The sequence below is a fragment of the Sceloporus occidentalis genome, unplaced genomic scaffold (assembly GCF_023333645.1).
Source record: "Sceloporus occidentalis isolate IW3139 unplaced genomic scaffold, rSceOcc1.0.p SCAF_22, whole genome shotgun sequence".
Classification (NCBI taxonomy): Eukaryota; Metazoa; Chordata; class Lepidosauria; order Squamata; family Phrynosomatidae; genus Sceloporus; species Sceloporus occidentalis.
The window spans coordinates 11203536-11222684 of NW_028317002.1; the positions used below are offsets into that span (position 1 = coordinate 11203536).

Below are 19149 nucleotides of genomic sequence, written 5' to 3' on the forward strand. Positions count from 1 at the left end.
AGTGCCACTACATGGATTGCTTGCTTCTATGAAATGTATCTGGCTTGATATAAGTGCACACATGGTCTCCAAGGAAGTCACTACTTTGCACTCTAAATGTTCGCAATTTAATAGGTCACAGTACATATATTGGCTGTAATTTAACATATCTATATCCACAGTGCTGTATATGTTAAGGGGCACATCTATTATGAGCACAGTAGTTAGAAAGCTACGGGGCTGTATATATTGCTGTGCAATTAAATCTGAAACAGGTCTCTGTAAGCAGCCAATACTCTTTTTTTTTTTTGAGAAACAGGCAATTTGGAGGCTGTAACAGACCTGTTAAAACATAGAAAGTTCTTCCTCCAAAGCCTACTAAGCTGAAAGATTCCAGCCGAGCTCTGCTGCAGCTTGAAGCCCAAAATCAGGGTTTCCAGCCTATGTAATGGATTATTTAGTAAGAAGAAAGAATAAAAAGCTACAATTGAGACATGTCACGTGGAAAGTAGTTTATACACATACAGACGATGGATCTTTATTTTCAGTTCTTCAGTATGGAGTCATAGACTTGGTACACGTAATTACACACCTCCGGAGCACGGCACTTCAGAGACAGCTGAGTGGGACAATAGAGAACAAACAATTATTTGTTAATTTTATCCAGCAATCATATACAATTGTATCGGAAAATAATGATACAGAACACTGTTGCTCGTGTGCAGATGTCCACCTTTGCCATTCATGGCCCATTTAGCAGTCAACCAAATTTACTCCAAGTACATATGAACAGCCACTGCCATCTGACCTAGCTTTATAGCACACACCGCTGATAAATACATTTACAGTCTTTACTACTAAGTCTTAATTCACAGCAAAAATTTACAAATTGCATCCTTTTCTGCCTGAAAGGAAGAAAACTGTACAAACGTCAGCATTTTATCTGACACGGGTGCAAATAGAATCAAATGAAATAAAAACAATTATGTTTTTTTTTATGTTTTTCAGATATTAATATGTTAGCAAGTTATATTAACAGTTGAGCTTTAATTTCAAGATTAGACCCGAGACATATGAGCAAAAGAAACGAAGATTTATTGTGAAAGGCTGCAGGAAGGACCTTGTTGGATTTAAGTAGCAGTGGCTGTGTAGAACACAAAGCAGGATCATCATTAAGTAGCTACAGCAACAGACACAGAGTCAGTTGCTGAAACACAACCTTTAGCCCCTGTAGACTGTATGACCAGATTTACAGATCATAAAAACGTACCTTACCGGGCTGCATAGAAATCTTGCAAAACGTGTTCTTGGACAGAAGGTACCGTATTTGCTCGATCGTCTTCTAATCGGGGTCGTCTTCTAATCAGACCTCAAATAGAGGTCTGATTATGAGACTAAGATCCAGATCCCCCGCACCGCTGCAGGGGACCTGGATCCTCCTGTCTCCCCCCCCCCACACACACACTTACCGGTGCTTCCTGCTGTATTGCCGGGGCAGCGGGTTGACGTCTACGCGATCCGCGTAGACAACGTCCGCTGCAGCCGGAAGGAGGTGTGGCTAGCAGCGGGGGTTGTTTGCGTCCGTCGCGCATACCTTCCCCGACTGTCAGAGATCAGAGTTCCCCGCACCGGTGCCGGGGAAGGTATGCGCGACCGACGCAGACAAACCCCCGCTGCCAACTCCACCTCCTTCCAGCTGCAGCGGAAGGAGACGTCAACCCGCTGCCCCGGCAATACAGCAGGAAATTGGAAGCACCGGTAAGTGTGTGTGCCCGTGTGTTAAATAGGGGCATAGGGCATTTCTGGAATGCCTTATACCCCTATATCCCATTCTGGCATTTAGGGGGTTAAAATGCATATTATGGGGCAGAGTGGCATATAGGGAGGTATAAGGCATTTCAGGAGGCAGAGTGGCGTTAAGGGGGCATTTAATAGAGCACTCTGCCTCCTGAAATGCCTTATACCTCCCTATATGCCACTCTGCCCCATAATATGCCTTTTAACCCCCTAAATGCCAGAATGGGATATAGGGGTATAAGGCATTTCTGGAGGCAGAGTGCTCTATACAATGCCTTTTAACTCCCTTAATGCCACTCTGCCTCCTGGAATGCCTTATACCTCCCTATATGCCACTCTGCCCCATAATATGCATTTTAACCCCCTAAATGCCAGAATGGGATATAGGGGTATAAGGCATTTCTGGAGGCAGAGTGGCACATAGGAGGTCAAAAGGCATACCATGGGGCACAGTGGCATATAGAGGGTTAAAAGGCATATCATGGGCCACAGTGCCATATTGGTGTGGCAAGCCTGGGGGACAAGTTGGAAAATACAAGGAAATAAAAACAAAAAAAATATTTTTCTCAATCATAGCTTTTATTTAAAAAAAATTGTTTACATGAATTAACATTTACTGGTAAAACTTTTTTCCTTTAGGGTCGTCTTATATTCAGGCTTTTTCTTTTTTTCCTAAGTTAATATTCAGATTTTGGGGGGTCGTCTTATAATCAGGGTCGTTTTATAATCGAGCAAATACGGTACTTCTGGTCACAGACATGTAATCTGAGTGTATCAGTGGCCAAAGGTGCTTTGACAAAAGTTATATGAATGTTCCTGAATACAACCGTGATATGGCGTACATTGATTTCAAAAGGGTTATAGGTTTAATCTTCTCTTAACTCTGCTGGTTTAATTTTAAGGACTATTCTGTTGCTGTAGTGCAAAGACAGTAATTGGTGTTCGTTTGGCTGATATGATCTGAAAGCGCCTTAATCTTCTGTAATAAGCAATTTTTACTGCAAGGTGAATAATTACTGCTTCCTAAGACATCGCGGGGCACGGAGGTCAAAATGACTGCATTTTTCTATCATCTCAATTTCTTCTAATAAGGCTGCGCTAGCACAAATTATTGCTACAAGTCAGTAATAGTAATTTAGGTAACAATATTTATTGTTTATTTTCAAAAACAATCACTGTGAAATTAAGCAGCGTGCATGAGTCTAAAGCCTCATCTAGAGACCTGGCATTTAGAGAGCGTGGCAGGCTTCTTTGAAAAAGACAGTTGTTTTCGCACATAGCACTGAGAAGGCTGGACAGGTACACTGTAAACATGTCTGAAGACACTGTGCATTAAAATAATGAAGGGGAAAAAACTAATACGTTGCAAACAGATGTAGGCGCTTGGCAGTTTTAAATACAATAGTCATAATGGGAATGCTGCAGTATTTAGCCCAACCCAGAGAGGGACCTTTTGAGAATGCTGGTTACTGTACTCCAGCTACCACTGGGATGCCATAAACACAGTGAAGAGGGAGTAGTAATGGAGTGCTATGGACTGGTATAATTTAAACTAGCATTTCAAGGAGGTGTGAGAGTGATCTACACACAATGTCACAAAACGTTAAGCATCGCCTCACCGTGTAATTAGGGTTCCCAGGCTGGATCCTCAGCTCTGCCAGTATCCAGATGCCATTGGTGAGTTTGAGGGATTGGTAAAGCATATCTTGTCCTTCAACATTTCTCTTGGCGATGGTGTAAACATTGTTATTCTGGAGTTTGCTGGAAACCGAGTCTAAAAAGAGGAGAAGATTAAACAGGAAGGTTCAATGAGACCAAAGTCAAGGTTCTGAGGGTAGGGCATAATAAGGTTTATAATACACGTTCAGTCAAGCACTTCGAGTGGAAATAAAAATTTAAATTGCATAATTTTAATGATACGGTGAGTGATGAGAAGCAGTCTACTGACATGACGTCCTGGCAGCCAAAGAGTAGCAATAAAACTCAGCAAAAAAAGAGGTATAATAATCCACTAATTGTCTACCTTTAATTATGATGCTACCTAAAGATGCAGGCATAGCAGAATTTTATAGAAATATATATATATATCTCAATACATTTTACATTATGTGGAATTTTATGACATTGTACATTTACTATAATCTTTTTGTACATTTACTGTGGGGTTTATTCACTGTAGGTAGAGTTGCTGGGAGATGTGTAGTTTGAATTCACTATGTCATTGTTGTCACCTCTCTCTTTGGTGAATACACCCGTATATGTCTAAACCGCAAAAGCACGGCAGTTTGTTCCGCTTAGGCGTTCCTATGGTGTTCTGCATCCAGACTCGAGCGTATCTTAAGTCTTAAAGCATGGCGTCATTTCCAAAGTGACACTACTAGCCTGCGTCATACGTCTGTGTGCACTGCGGTGCTGCGGTAGACTAGTTACAGTGCTCTGTATGTAGCTCTTTGTTCTTTGCTTATAAACCCTATCACTTCCAATACAGAGCTGTTTTCCCTAGGATATATATACGGGTTCTCTTCTCAGATGCGATTCCAGCAAACCGCCACGTGACTTGCTGTTATTTTTAGATCTTTCAGAGCTGAGCTGCTGAACTGGAATCAACTGCGGTGCGCTCTGCCATGCTCTCCCACTTCATCTCATTGCAGGGGAGAGGCGACGCAGGTAGAGATAGGGTTTTGATTGTACGTATGCCGTGTGGATACAAGGAGGAAAGGGGGAATATTTAAAAAGCAAAAAACAGGATTAAAAGAAATGGGTGGGGTGGAGTAACAACAGAAAGAAAAGGATGCAAAGAATAAAAAGTACCCAATAAATATTTGCTGGGGATGGATAGAGTCTTAGAGTAAAATCACAGCCGAAGGCAGGAAAGTAAAAATGTAAAGAAATGCGAAATTATTGCTTTTACATATTAATTGTCATGTATTGTGTTTGCAGGGTGTGGAATAAAAAGGACAGTATTCACCAGTTTAAGTATATACACAGCGTCATATATTTACCATTTTCACCTTGACAGAAAACTTATTTTATCAGTTTTCTTTCCATTACCCTGAAGTCTATAATCCCAGAGCAATCAAAACCTGAAAGTACTGCCTGTTATAAATCACCATATTTTCACAATACTAAAATAATCCACAGCAAGTGCTCTGTCGGTATCAATCTGCTTCAGAACTACAACACCCATGAGTCCAATAATAAATTAATGATGGCGGTAGTAGTAGTAGTAGTTCAATATAAGCTAAAACTGTTTGGAGAATCGGGCTCAGTGGGGATTCCTTAGATGACTGCATGTTGCCTCAAAATCTTCCTATGATTTAGATATATTATGGAAAGATAATATACTCAGCCCATAAGAGGTTATACATTTAAGAAGCTTCTGGCTGTCCAAGTTTACGGAATACAAGCAAACGATAAGCAACATCAATAATCGAGAGTGACCCTCTAAAAAACCTCTTGGAGCGCATACAGAATATGGAATATAAACTAGAGCTCCTTACTAATAATAAAAAAATAAATCCATAATGGCTTGCAAAAACAGAAATTCTATTGAATACAAGAAGTAGTGAGTCACTTTTGTCTCATTTCTTGAAGCAAATGGTTAAATCGTCTGTTTCAATTTATCTTTTTAAATGAAACCCAAGTATTTGTTGTGCACAACTAAGCAGCTGCATGAGCTCAATCTAAAAAACAAAAAAACAAAACAGATTTTGGTTCCATATTTAACCCCTTCGAGACAAAGGCTGATTTTACTTTTTGTACCCTTTGTGACAATGGCCTTTTTAACATTTCTGCGCTGCTTGTGTTTAGCTGTAATTTTCTTCTTTCCCGTTTACTGAACCCACACACATTAGATATTGTTTTTTTCAGGACAAGAAGGGCATTCTTTAGATGACATTGTTTTGATTGTATCATATTATTTACTATTAAAAAAATTATAAAATATGGTGAAAAATTTAGAAAAAAATGACTGTTTCTAACTTTTAGTTGAAAAATCTTTTACTCATCTATAAAAGGTAATGAAAAAACCTGCTAAATAGATTCTACTATTTGTCCTGAGTTTAGAAATACCCAATGTTTTTATGTTTTTTTGCTTTTTTCTACCCATTATGGGGCAATAAGTACAGGTAGCGTTTTGCTATTTCAAAGCCATTTTTTCCAAATCTGGTAATTCTTCCCCCCATGTGCCATTTCGGGTATCTTTGAACCCGGCCAATGCAATTTACCCCATCAAGTCATATATTTTTGAAAACTAGACAGCCCAGGGTATTCCAAATGCTAGTATTTTAACTCTTTCCATGCACCATATCTACCACCAGTCTTTGTCAAACTTTATGGTAGTCATTTTTTTGCATTTGTTTTGTCATACACATTTTACTTCAGGTATGAATTAAAATGTTCTAGTTTATGTCACTATCACAAAACACCCCAATATGTGTTCAGCAACATCTCCTGAGCGCAGCGATACCCCACATGAATGATTTTGCCTGGCTGTTTGGGGGCAAAAGGGCCACATTTGGGGCATGCGCATTTTTCAATGTTGAACTTTGGCATTTGGGGATCCACTGCCCATGCCCTATTTGGTACATCTTTGAGCCGGGCCATTTCAGTGTGCCCAATAAACCCATATATTTTTGAAAACTAGACACCCCAGGGTATTTCAAATGCTAGTATTTTAACTCTTTCCATGCACCATATCTACCACCAGTCTTTGTCAAACTTTGTGGTAGTCATTTTTTTGCATTTGGTTTTCCACACACATTTTAATTCAGGTATGAATTAAAATGTTCTCGTATATGTCACTATCACAAAACACCCCAATATGTGTTCAGCAACATCTCCTGAGTACAGCGATACCTCACATGAATGATTTTGCCTGGCTGTTTTGGGGCACAAGGGCCACATTTGGGGCATGCGCTTTTTTCAATGTTGAACTTTGGCATTTGGGATCCACTGCCCATGCCCTATTTGGTACATCTTTGAGCCAGGCCATTTCAGTGTGCCCAACAAAACCATATATTTTTCAAAACTAGACACCACAGGGTATTTTAAATGCTGGTATTTTAACTCTTTGCATGCACATATTTTACCACCAGCATTTTTTCAAAGTTTGCAGTAATATTTTTGTGTGTGTATTTTTCCCACACACACCTACTTTATGTATGAATTTACAGCTCCTGGTATATGCCGCTGTCACACGACACCCCATAATGTGTTCAGCAACATCTCCTGAGTACAGTGATACCCCACATGCATGGGTGTGTCATTTTTTGGGGGAACTAAAAGGCCACATTTGGTACGTGTGCATTTTTCTAATTGGAAATTAGATGTGTGGCCATCCTTCCCCCCGTGTTAATTGGGACGTTGTTGAACCTGGCCCATTCAATTTACCCCATCAAATCATACATTTTTTAAAAGTAGACACCCCACGGGCATTTAATATGCCAGTATTTTAACTCTTTCCATGCGAGAATTGTTTTAAGCTAATATGCTAATTTTAGGACTTGCTCACAAAAATATATTTTTTATATATATATATATATATTTTTTTTATTTTTTTTTAAAAAAAATTTAACATTTTTTTTCAACTTGGAGGTTCCCCTGATAGTGACATCAGTGGGAAATGATTTTTACATTTTACTGTTTTTTTACTATTTTTTTCTAATTATTATTAATTTTATTTTTTAATTTATTTTTACTAATCACACTGTGATTAGAAAGCTGGGCTCCATTGACTTGCATGGTGAATGCAGTACCTGTATTCAACCTGCAAGTGGAGCCAAAGTTCTCTAGATGGTCTGGACTATCTAGCGAACTTTTAAAATTTGTGGTTCCTGTTACAGGACGGCGGCCATCTTCCTTGATGGCGAAGATTGCCGGCAGCTGCGGCTGTGACCGCTCTCCGGAGCGGTCACAGCCCATCAAAAGGTTAGTGTTTGGTGTCGCTGGATGCCTCCTGATCGAGGCATTCCAGCGACACCATTTAAGTTTAGGAGGCGATCGTCGATCGCCTCCTAAACACTTTTAAAACGGGCGTCCGCCGCCATACAAAGTATGGCGGATGTTGACGCCCCGTGGAGGGGCCAGAGATGGCCCCTTCGTGCCGATCGCGGCGTTGCTGAATGCCTCGAGGTCGAGGCATTCAGCAACGCTTTTTGGGTGCAGAAAGCGATAGTAGATCGCTTTCTGCACCCGTTTAAAGACGTGCCGGTCCTGGCACGTCAATTGTCGTAAAGCACATGCTTTTCCGTGCCGTGCCAGGACCGGCAATTGTCATTAAGGGGTTAAGCAAGTAATATTGTAAGTGACCAAAGGCCAATCCCAGATCTGTTGGGCAGCCTAAAATGTGCTTTTAAATAAAGAAAGGAGAAATAATAAATAAATTGATGTTACATAGAAACACAGTAAAACCTATATTAGAACAGCAAGAACGAAAAAACATCTAGTCTGCCTTCTAGAACTATTTACTTATTTATTCCTTAGGATGGCTTTTATGCACATCCCAAGTATTTTCTTGAAACAATGAGTTACCTAACAATGGTTCTAGCTTTGACTTAAAGCTAAAAATCTTAAATTACAATGGGGTACTTATTGCGCTATAGTAAATGGCGGAGGTAATAATGTAACTATTTTGGGCTCTTTTCTAATCTGCTTTAAAATTAGATGTGAGCTGTGGGTTGCAGAAGTCTTGTCTGGGATTTCATATCTGTTAGCTTTACAATGAAGGTGAAAATGATTCCATACATACATACTATGTACTACCGACTGTTCTACTAGTCTGTGTGTATAATACTTCTTCACAGAGATGAATGAAAGATTTTAAGTGAGCTCAAGCCTAGGGGGTCTAAAAACTTGACGCATTTTGATATCAAACAGCTAGGAGCTTCTGAAACCAAGATCGTGGCAAATGATGGAAAGCCGAGCCCTGCAGGCATCCTTCCCTTCTTCTGTAAAATATTGTACCCATGTGAATTCATCCATAAGGTTAGATGAAGCAACGAGCCAGAGGCACTTGGTATGGCCCTTGAACCATAAATCCTTTAATCAGAACAAATGAAACAGAGAACGCGACAGAACCAAGCAGCCCGCTCAGTACATTCTGAAATCTCAAGGAGGCCATTCGCTAGGTAGTGAATGGAACATCAGTTCATTTATTTTTTTTGTTAAGAGATTTAAAATAAAGGGCTAAAACTGGGTGTGACCATGATGTGCAGACAAAGCATTTTGAGGAAAAACACACTCCAGTAACTCAAGAAAAGGGAAATATGAATCACATGTCATCTACCACCATAGAATCATTCTTCATGTAGAACCTAATCTGTTCCTGGAATTTGTGCTATTAAGAACACCATCTGTAGTGCCCAGAAGAGAATTGTGACATAAATGGGTTCATAGTGCGATGAAGGCATCTTAGTGTAAGGGTTAATTATTGAGAAACGGTTTAATTCGCTGTTTTTTTTTTGTTATTCTCTGTATAAAAGCATAACAAGAACTTTAAATCAAAGTGAAGTCATGTAGAATGTTCTAATGGGCTGAACACAGCTAAACATGTCCTTAAACCCTTGGATGCTGGGAGCTTGAAAACTGGAGTACTGCATGAAACCAGCCACAAATTTGCAAACGATCGTTAATGAGCATGATCACGTAGACAGATATTGATTTTAATGTATTACTAAAAGAAATAAAAGGGGGACCCTTCCAGCCATTAAAGCAGACTCTCACACGGATCGGTTAGTGATGTCTGGTGTCTCGCCCTGCAGCCCGTCTCACACTGTGAAGCAGTGCATAATTTTGAGGGTCTCTCAGTGAAGGAAGGGATATATAAGGCATAAACCGTTTCATTCTTCATTCATTACCAGATATTATGCATGTATTTTGAATTGGTTAGTAAATTATATGCATAATTTCATGAAAGTGTCATCTTTGTATCCTACAGGCGTCTGCAGTCCTGGGTTAACACATCATCTCAGAACAGATTTCTAATTATTGCAAATTGTCTCCTCCTTTTAAAAGCTTGTTTATCGTAGGATAAATCATACATTATGGCATGTGTGTATATAGGTAAGATAGATAGACAGACTGCATTAAACTAACCTGCATTTAGATGACACTCTTTAATCTGGAACTGCAGTTCGTTCTCATTGGGAATGTCCTTCCAGGTGGCCAGGAAGACTTGGCGTTCTGCGGGAGAAAAATAAATGTAGTAAAAGTATGACACTGGCGCAAATAAAAAATACTGCCTCTGTTAGTATGTCAACTAGAAAGGGACTTTGGCAGGAAAGAGTGGATTAATGATAAAGCAAAAAGGGGCAGCTGCCACAAAGCCCTTGTATTTGAAATGCAAAGTGCTACACTGAATGCTGGCAGTCAAGCAGCCATGAGGAGGCCTAGCAAGTATAAATAAAAGGGGTCAACGTGGTCAATGTGTCAATTAAGTACACACACTTGAATTAACATTAGGGAAAAGGGCCTTCTTCAGGCGATGGTAGACTGGCAGTAGCGTGCTGCTCTTACAACGTTTCATGAACCAAAATGCCTAAGGGGCTCTTCACTAAGAAGAAAGCCATGCAGTGTGTTGCAATTAGATTCAGATGAAGTCAGTTTCTACAACTGTGTAACATCCAGTATATATATAGCAGGATAATTCAACTAGCTCTGGTTGGAAGATTGAAAGGCGTAGCCGTAGCAAATCGGTGTAAGGAATGGACGCTGCGAATGAAAACCCTATTATGTCTTTTTGCTATTTATCTGTGGTATGAAAAGCATGCTTATGGTATGGTATTCTTATGAAAGCAGAACTAAATGAATTCTGCTACAAAGTTGTAAACATGGAGGAAAATGCCATGGAAACCAATGCAACATTAATGCTGATTTCTCCCTTTGTAACAGCCAATGGAATATTACCTTGATAAACATAGGACTTTTGTATGTTGTACCAGTGCCCAGGAAATCAAGAAACATGTCCACCCCGCTTACTCTGCATGGACTTAATCAGCATGATACCCCATGGCTCTTACCCATCTTTCCATCTTCCACAAACAGTACATGCAGAGGTATGAGGCAGCTGAAGTAGAAGACATCAATGTTGTTTTTCACAGCAACCTATGATACATACAAGAGTAGTGAGCAGAAAACGTGTGCACCAAGCTTAAATTACAGAGCACCCCCAGCAGATCCCAAGGACTTTAAACCACACATAACCCTCATCCTGTGCAGGGTCAGATTCAGCTGCTCCTATATCATCCTCTCATGCGCATGAATAGAAATGACACTCGTACGCCTGTGTTCTTCTAAAAATAACCAATGCCCTTTTAGTTATTACTGACCGAAATTAATACAATACATCAATCCACTTCATTTCCACCCTTCAGTTCCCTTAGCCGACACTCAAGCAAATTGTTATTTCCATAATACTGTCATCTTGTGCATCCAGACTAGGTTTGCATCTCAGTGGACCATTTGAATATATACATTTGGCTTTTGTAATCAATCATGACAGCAGATCAAGCTCTGTTAACGGCAGTGCACAAAACTCTTAACTTATATGTGCGGAGAAACACGTGACCTGGACCTGCGGGTGACCTTGTTGAAAGAGATTCCTGCAAGCTGGATCCTCACTATTGTACTGGTGACTGTATGTCTCGCCCTCACACTAGTTAAGATCCTATGGGATCATATCACATTATACAGTTGAGAAACTTGCTGACCGGTGTAAGGACAGTCTCAGCAAGAAGCATCACACATTAAAGGGCAATTATGAAAAACCACAATGCTGGGCATGGTAGGTTGGGATAGGGGACTATGACGTGTACTTTCTCCCTTGTCTTATTTTAGCATCCTGCTCGTGTAGAGACCATTGAAATGCTTCAAACAAAAGCTATGTTTTATAGGGGGGGGGGGGTTACGGTTTCTGTAATCAAAAATAATAATAAAGCCACATTTATGTAAAATATAAATGTGTTCAGGGGTATGAATATTTTGGATGTGTTGATGTAATTAATGAAATTTGTAGTACCAAATAATTTTTCGTATCTCTTCCCTTCTTTTTTGCATTAAACATAAGCAGTTCTGCTTTAATTAATTGTTTTGGCAGGCTACATGATAAATCAGAGGGAAACAAATTACATTTATTTCCCTAAATGTGAAACCAGGCATGCTCGCATACTCCCAAATGCTACAAATGTGTGGTGTTCCAGAGAGGAAAATAAGCCACAGAGGATGCTACAATCTCCAGAGGCTTTGGAGACATTTTGAAGTACGCAGATTGGGTTTTAATCCTTGGGACACAAAACCACCTGCATTTCTACCATTAACCTGGAACATTGCCACATGGGAACAAGAAGCATAACAGCCATGTAGGAGATGGCAAAGTCACTAATGACATGTCTGGCATGGGTGGAACACTCTAATTGATTTTTGTAGATGCATCACTAAGAATGAATGGGGAAGCAGATGGCTCTATGGGAATACATCAACCAACACACGCAGCTGAACATTCTGCGAAGGGAATATGTTATAGCGGGCGATTTCCCTAGCCTTGGACAAGCACATCATTTTCTTATTGTTGTGTATGCTTGCGACGTCTGCTGTTATCTGGCTCTTGACGTACACACTGTAAAATGAAATTCAGAAGAACCTCTGGCATTACTTTGGAGAGATCTCTGTTTTATGGTAATTCAGGCACCATGATTATGGGTCTCTGAAATTTTCTCTATGTCAACATAATGTATGCATGAACCAACAAACCTTACAATGAGTTCATGGTTACCTGAAGGTTGTTAAGTGGCTCCATTTTCATGACTGGCCCAAGGGTGTTAAGAGGGAGGGAAATATCAATGCTTTGGTTTGGCATGAGGGGCGTGTGGATAGCCAGAGGGGTACTGGGAATGACTCCAAAGCTGAAGTAGAAGACAGAAAACAAATACGTTGTCGGATACAAAATAAGGAGAACATGTTGCCTAGTTGTTTTAGGCAATACAAGTAGCACAGAAAATACAGAAACATAGAATGCGTTAATCTTCACATGAATCAATGTTCTTTGTTCAGTAACTGATTGTAGACTTTGGGGAAATTGTACCTGTTCTTGTTAAACTGGATGGCAAAGTCAGTCATGTGCTGTAGCGCCTTGTTTGTGAAGTTCATGTCCATGTAGATATGTCCCTGTCTGTGGGAGAACGTACCAGAGATCTCAAGCCCTTTGGCCTTTACGGCAGGCAACCACACCTGCGGAGAAGAAGCTATGTTGTCATCACTGGCAAACATTTTAAACGGATATACCTTGTACAACATAAACATAAGCAAAATTGTTTTATTAAAAATTACACATTTAAAGGAAAAGCAAGCAAGCAATTTATATTGGCTTAGAGTGGATATGTCAAGAGTATATAATACATTTTACAGACCAGTTACACTTGCGAATCGGCTTTCAAGGACCATGTCTTACAGTTGTTAAGGCAGCTTATGTATGTAGTGAGCAAGTCTGGCTGGTCTTGTGGGAAGTTTGGCGTGATGCTCACATGGTGTGGCTGGGATCCAGCTTGGCAAGCCGTGTCCAAAGTCTAGCTTGCCTGAATCAATGTGTCCATCCCTGGCATTTGCCAGGTAATCTAAATGATACAGAACCTGCGATTGGGACATTTTTTTTTCAGTAGCATGGATACCATGTTGATTAGGAGGGGTTAGACTTTAAGTAAGATTGGAATATATTTGCCCGTCAGTTTTTCTAGAGCTAAAAAGGCAGTCAAGGTGAAAATTCTTCAAACTCTCACTCAGGGTTGCAATAAAATTATGTAATGCATTTTAAAAAAAAATAATTTGCTACTGATCAATCCCAGAACAATAAGGAAAACAGCTCTCTAGGATCAGATGGAATACAGTTTCACTAATTATTTGATGAGACCAACTCACAGCTTTTGGTGTAACATATCCCCCGGGGGCCATGCCAATACCAGTGGAAAGCTCAAACAAGTCATTCAGGCCACTGCTAACCACGGCTGGGGTAGGCGAGGGAGCAAACGTTGTAGGAACCGAGGAAGGAATGAAGGTTGTCCCAACCTGTCAAAAAAATGTAAATAGAGGGAAGATTTTTCGACAATGGACATCTTTAGAGCCCCAGGCAGAAATGCATATTTCTCATCTCCTGCTCAATCACAAGCAGACCACTTTTGGCACTCACAAGAACTTCAGTAAAGCTATAACAAATTTACTTAGCAACCAATGGAATGCTCATGTCAACTTGATTTATTTATTGCTATGGTAATAAGACCATTAGTCCTTGCCTTGATGCACTATTGTGAACAAAATACCTCTGTCTTAATTTACAAATGATTCATCTGACTATTCTGATAAGAGGAAATGTTCATAATGGTGGACACTATGTCTGTAATGTAACAATAAAAAAAAAAAAACACCACACACATTCTCAAAGAAAATTGGGCTTTAACTTGCAGTGGTGCAAAAAAAACCACATAGCAAATGAAGATGTAATTAAGGGCACTAAATTTTGTCAACTGCTGAAAGCTGTACAGGAAGAAAATGCTTATAGCCCTATGACAACTATGTCCCCAATAACACAATAACAAAATGTCATGCTTACCGCAGGGCTTCCACCAATGCCTCCTCCAAGGTCACTTCCCAGCTAAAAGAAAATACAGTAAGGACCATCTTAAATGACTAACCACCTGACTTTAATAACATGCAAGGTTTTTCTATCGAGTCCTTCACCCTCTAGGCTCAAACTACTTTTGTGGCTCACTACATGGTTCCATAAGGGCAATGGAAAAGCCATCATGGTGGAAAAAAAGCAAAGATTGAAATGTAATAAAATTGCACATTAATAAAAAAAATACCAGTAAGCAAGGATGGTCAAATCAATTTACAGTTTAGAAACCAGTGTCTCTTAGAGCTGGGAAGAGATATGTCAATACAGATCAATATAAAACAACACTAAAGGCTAGTTTCTAGCAGTAAAATCATCAGCCTGGAAAAGCTTAAAAATAAATTAACTGAACCGGTACAAAGTTGTGGTCATATAGTTCTGAGTATACTATCAATATTCCTGGGGTTGTGATGTATTCAATGCATTATGCAGTCCTACTAACCAGGGAGAAGTAATGCCTTGAAGGCTCCTTTGCATTCACAGCCACCAGTGACCAAGCCCTTTTGTCTGCTGTGACTGTGGTTAAAGGACACTCCAGCCATCATTAATGCTGAGAGGTCAGTTTAAAGTTTCTTGGGTCCTCCCGCAAATGCATGAGGGGATTCAGGAGAACACCCCCATTTGCCCGTTCCCCATTGTCCAGCTGTTTTCACTGCAGGAGAAGTGGTCAGCCTGACACATTGCCTTGCATGTGATACATATCACCAGTTAGCTCCAGGGCTAGCTCCCAATGGAAGTGCTTTCCTGACTCACAAGTGTCAGACCACAGGAAAGGATGGGAACTACAGCCCTACATCTGTAGCTGCGTTTTTTAGGTTGACTAAATGCACATGGAACTATGTGATCCCTTTACATTCTCATGCCTTGGATAAATGTCTTGCAGGAGATGTGTTCGACGGAGCACATCACCCTGTACGTGATATACTCACACCAGAGCTAGCTTGGGGAAAGCTGGGGACGGGGTCTGTTCAGACCCCGGTGCGCATGGTGGAAAATCCTGCCACTGAATGGGAACGCTTTCCTGCCATTGACTGACTGCTTCAATCAGCCAAACATTCTGCACAAAGTATGTGCTTTTATGTTGCTTTTTTGTTTTGGAAGAATGCATGTTAACGTACTTACAACATACTTTAACAAGCATTGTTATGTAAATTGTAGGTCAGGGACATTACACAGTCAAAGGAAAAGAAATTAAAAAATTTAACAAAGGAAAAAAACCTTTGTAAAAAATTATGTGGCCACTTTAAGGAAAGGTTGGACTATGCCCTATTTACATATTGATTGCAAGAAAGAAAAATGCCTCGCCAAAAATTAACCATTGCTAAACGAACAGTTTAAGGGTCAGGTCAGAGGTGAGACAGGGTACAGGAAGAAAAAATACTCAATAAGCAATCATTATAGCAAAATAATTGCATGTGTAGATTGGGGAGAGACATAGGAAGACATGTCACACATGGTACCCCTTTTAACAAATTGAAGAGGAGGGAAGGAACGGCTGTTCAAGATGCTAAGCTGGGTGCTTGTGATATCTTGATGTTAATGACCATGCACGAGGGCTGCCTGATGAGAAGAATTAAGGGTCTTTAATGATTGCCAATGAAAAAAGAAGAGAAGCATATTGTAGGTCTATCAGAACGCTATTGAGTGATAACCAGTTACCCATTGAGTATCTTCTCCCATCTGCAGCGGTAGGCGGGACACAGAAGGGAAAGAAGCAGAGAGGTCACTGTCAGCAGAGAGACAGCTGAGCTATTGAAAGCAGCAATCAGCGCCTAAAACAGCCACTCTTTCAGCCCTGACAATTACCAGCAGAGGATAACTTGCTGATGTCCTTATTACATCAGCATGGGTACTGCTTCTAGTGTTTGGGTGAGGACACAATGTTCCAGACACATACACAAAAAAGGAACAGCTGCTGGCATCATGGCATGTGATATTTATGACTTAACCCCCTGTGTAGCCAAGGAAGTTCTAGCTGTCCCTAAGGAATGGAGCACATATCTGCATACTTGTTGCAAGGGACATGGCTTACTTTAACTAAAGCATTGTGACTTCCTACACAGCTAGAAAATATCAAGCTGTCAGCTTTAAGGCTAAAAACCCAGTTATTATGCTCTGCCTATTAGCATAAAGTTCCCTAAAATGCATTTTATTATTTATATATTCCCAATGAAAATAACATCAGAAACATGATGCATGGAGCTAGGTGTGTTAGAAATTTCTTAGGCAGATGTCAAATGTTTTAGACACATAATCTTGTAAATAACATGGTTAATATAAAACAGACATACTCCAACTAATTTTGATACACCAACCTACATTGCAATGAAGAGCTATGCCAACTTGGTCAATATAAAAAAGGTACCTAATGCTGAATAAATGAAAAAAGTAAATAATTCCTTTACCAGGCTATCCAGTCCTCCTCCCAGAAGATCCACTGCTCCCATCTGCATAGTGGACACTTGTGGCACATTCCCTGGTGGTCCCAGGTCCAAATTAAGGAGGTCACCAAGAAGGTCTCCCTGTGAGGGGATGACCTGCGGCTGCTCCAGAGCAGCAGATGGAGCGGGTCCCACTGGGCTGTCTCCTATATCAATGCTAATAAAAGTAGAGTAAGCAAAACTGGATTAATCTATTTATTTAATATTATTTTGCTCTGTGGCAATGTTTAAAGAGCCCCAAAAACAAAAGTGTACTGTGTGATCAGGCCCGGACTGGGACAAAAAATAGGCCCGGGCATTTAAGCCCGAGAAGCCCATTTTTATTTATTTATTTATTTATTTATTGTTAAAGCCCACCCTTCATGTACCATCTTTGCATTTACTCATTCACACAAATCATAAACACATTTATTAATGTAGTCTCACAAATCATTCAAGCAATTCATCCACACATGAATTCATTAATTGTCATACGCATTCACACAATTCATCCACACATTTATTCATTCATTCTCATACGCATTCACACTACCCCCTCTCCCCATCTTATCTGACCCTTCTCACTATGTTCCCCCTTTTCACTATGTACCCCCTCTCACTATCTATCCCCTCTTCCCATTTCTCACTATCTAACCCCCCTCTGCCCCTTCTCACTGCACCACCCTCCCTCACCCTACTTACATTGTTGCCGGAGCAAGCAGCAACTGCGACCGGGCCCGCGGCAGGACCGGACTGACTGGGCCTATGCAGCCTCATTAACGCCCGGTTTGCCCGATGGCCAGTCCGGGCCTGTGTGTGATACATAGTATCATATTCACTTTACATAAAACCTTACAGCAGTCTATACACGCTAGTCTTCAGGCATGAAACAGTGTTACCCTCTTCAGCGTGCCACTGCTCCCCTCCAGCAATGCAAGCGAAATAAATAAGAGCATCAAAACAGAATTATACATTTAAATGTCAGGCGCTTCGCAGAAATCAGCAGCAGCTGAACCCAGCAGGTTCAATTTATAATGTATTACAAAGTTGTGAACAATTTCCTGTGTGCTTCCCTCCGGATTTGCAATCCTGGTTCTTGTAAACACTATGACTTATTCTATGCAAACGTCCTGCAGGTGTAGAGCTAGAGATGCGAAGCCATGGTGGGGTAGAGGAGGACACTGGGTTAAAGGACCACTCCAGACCTATTTTTAGGCATGGACTCCAATACATTTTATGGCATGCATATTAGCGCATGTATTCCTTTCGTAATGAAATAGAAAATTAGGCTTCCGTGTCATCTTCCTTCTTCTCTGTCTATCTCTGCTGAAAGCAGAACACATCAGTTAACCAACAACATCAGTATGCTTACTGCTTTCAGTAGAGGCCATCTGAGGAGTTGTTAATGATACAGAATTCTCATTTCTTAACTCCAAAAACTCAAAAAATGCCTGCAATTAAATGCACTGTAGTCGATGCAAAATAGCTTAGAACATCGACTAAAGAAAAGGAAAAAAAAAAATAGAGTAGACAACTGTTCTTTTAATGCTGTGGGGAAAACGCTCCATCTTCCCTATGGCCTAATTTTGTGAAACATTAACATTCTGGATTGTAACTGTGAATATATCAAAAGTAATATTCAGTCCAATTTTCACCAAAAATACTTATTTCAAAGCTTCAATATCTGCCGACTCTTAACGTTCCCCTTCTGCCATTTCTGCTGGTTAACGCTAAAATAGTCCTTCAATTCCACAAAGGCTAGAATAGACCCCCTCAAATGCAGACTAAGGGGGGACGCAACAAAAAAACTTGGCAACCTAAACCTAAGATCAGACATCAATAGGGAAGGCAGCCAATGAGGTTTGTGGTTATTATTCATTGTACCCATTAAGTGAATGGATGCTTGCATTTTCCAAAAAAGTAACACACCTTTTAGCACAACGGCGTCTATCGGAATAACAACTTATAAAATATGGAAGAAAACGATACAAATCACTGCTATTTTAGTAATTGTGGAATTTCTTAAAGCTACACCCTCATTTTAAGTGATCCATATAAGTGGTCAAGTCGTTTTGTATGCAGAGCTTCTATACCGCCAGAAGAAACTATTAACAAAACATATTTGGCAATAGGTTGCCCACCTCTAGCAAGAGAACGAAAAATTAAATCTGCCCATCTCTAAACCCACCTATGAGAAGATAAGCCTTTCTGCAGAAATCCTACAGGGTTGTCTTCGTAGCATGTGCTTCACTCCCTCATATTCTGACCTTATATTGCAATATTAAATCTGCCCTG

At 40.3% G+C, this 19149-nt stretch overlaps 1 protein-coding gene across 5 annotated transcripts in view; it reads right to left on the reverse strand.

Annotated features, from left to right (window-relative positions):
• Positions 1 to 523: 523 nt before the first annotated feature.
• LOC149301020 (AP-2 complex subunit beta-like) overlaps positions 524 to 19149 on the reverse strand; it is a 43732-nt gene continuing 25106 nt past the window's right edge. The window contains exons 13-22 of one of the 5 annotated variants that reach the window (XM_089484439.1): positions 16840 to 17032; positions 14372 to 14413; positions 13684 to 13830; positions 12854 to 12999; positions 12545 to 12674; positions 10794 to 10878; positions 9871 to 9957; positions 3396 to 3550; positions 1199 to 1207; positions 524 to 598 (exon numbers count right to left, since the gene is read on the reverse strand). In XM_089484439.1, coding sequence (XP_089340565.1) covers positions 524 to 598; positions 1199 to 1207; positions 3396 to 3550; positions 9871 to 9957; positions 10794 to 10878; positions 12545 to 12674; positions 12854 to 12999; positions 13684 to 13830; positions 14372 to 14413; positions 16840 to 17032 — 1069 coding nt within the window. The remainder of the gene's footprint in view (positions 599 to 1198; positions 1208 to 3395; positions 3551 to 9870; positions 9958 to 10793; positions 10879 to 12544; positions 12675 to 12853; positions 13000 to 13683; positions 13831 to 14371; positions 14414 to 16839; positions 17033 to 19149) is intronic. The other 4 variants (XM_089484441.1, XM_089484440.1, XM_089484443.1 and 1 more) reach the window with 4 other exon arrangements.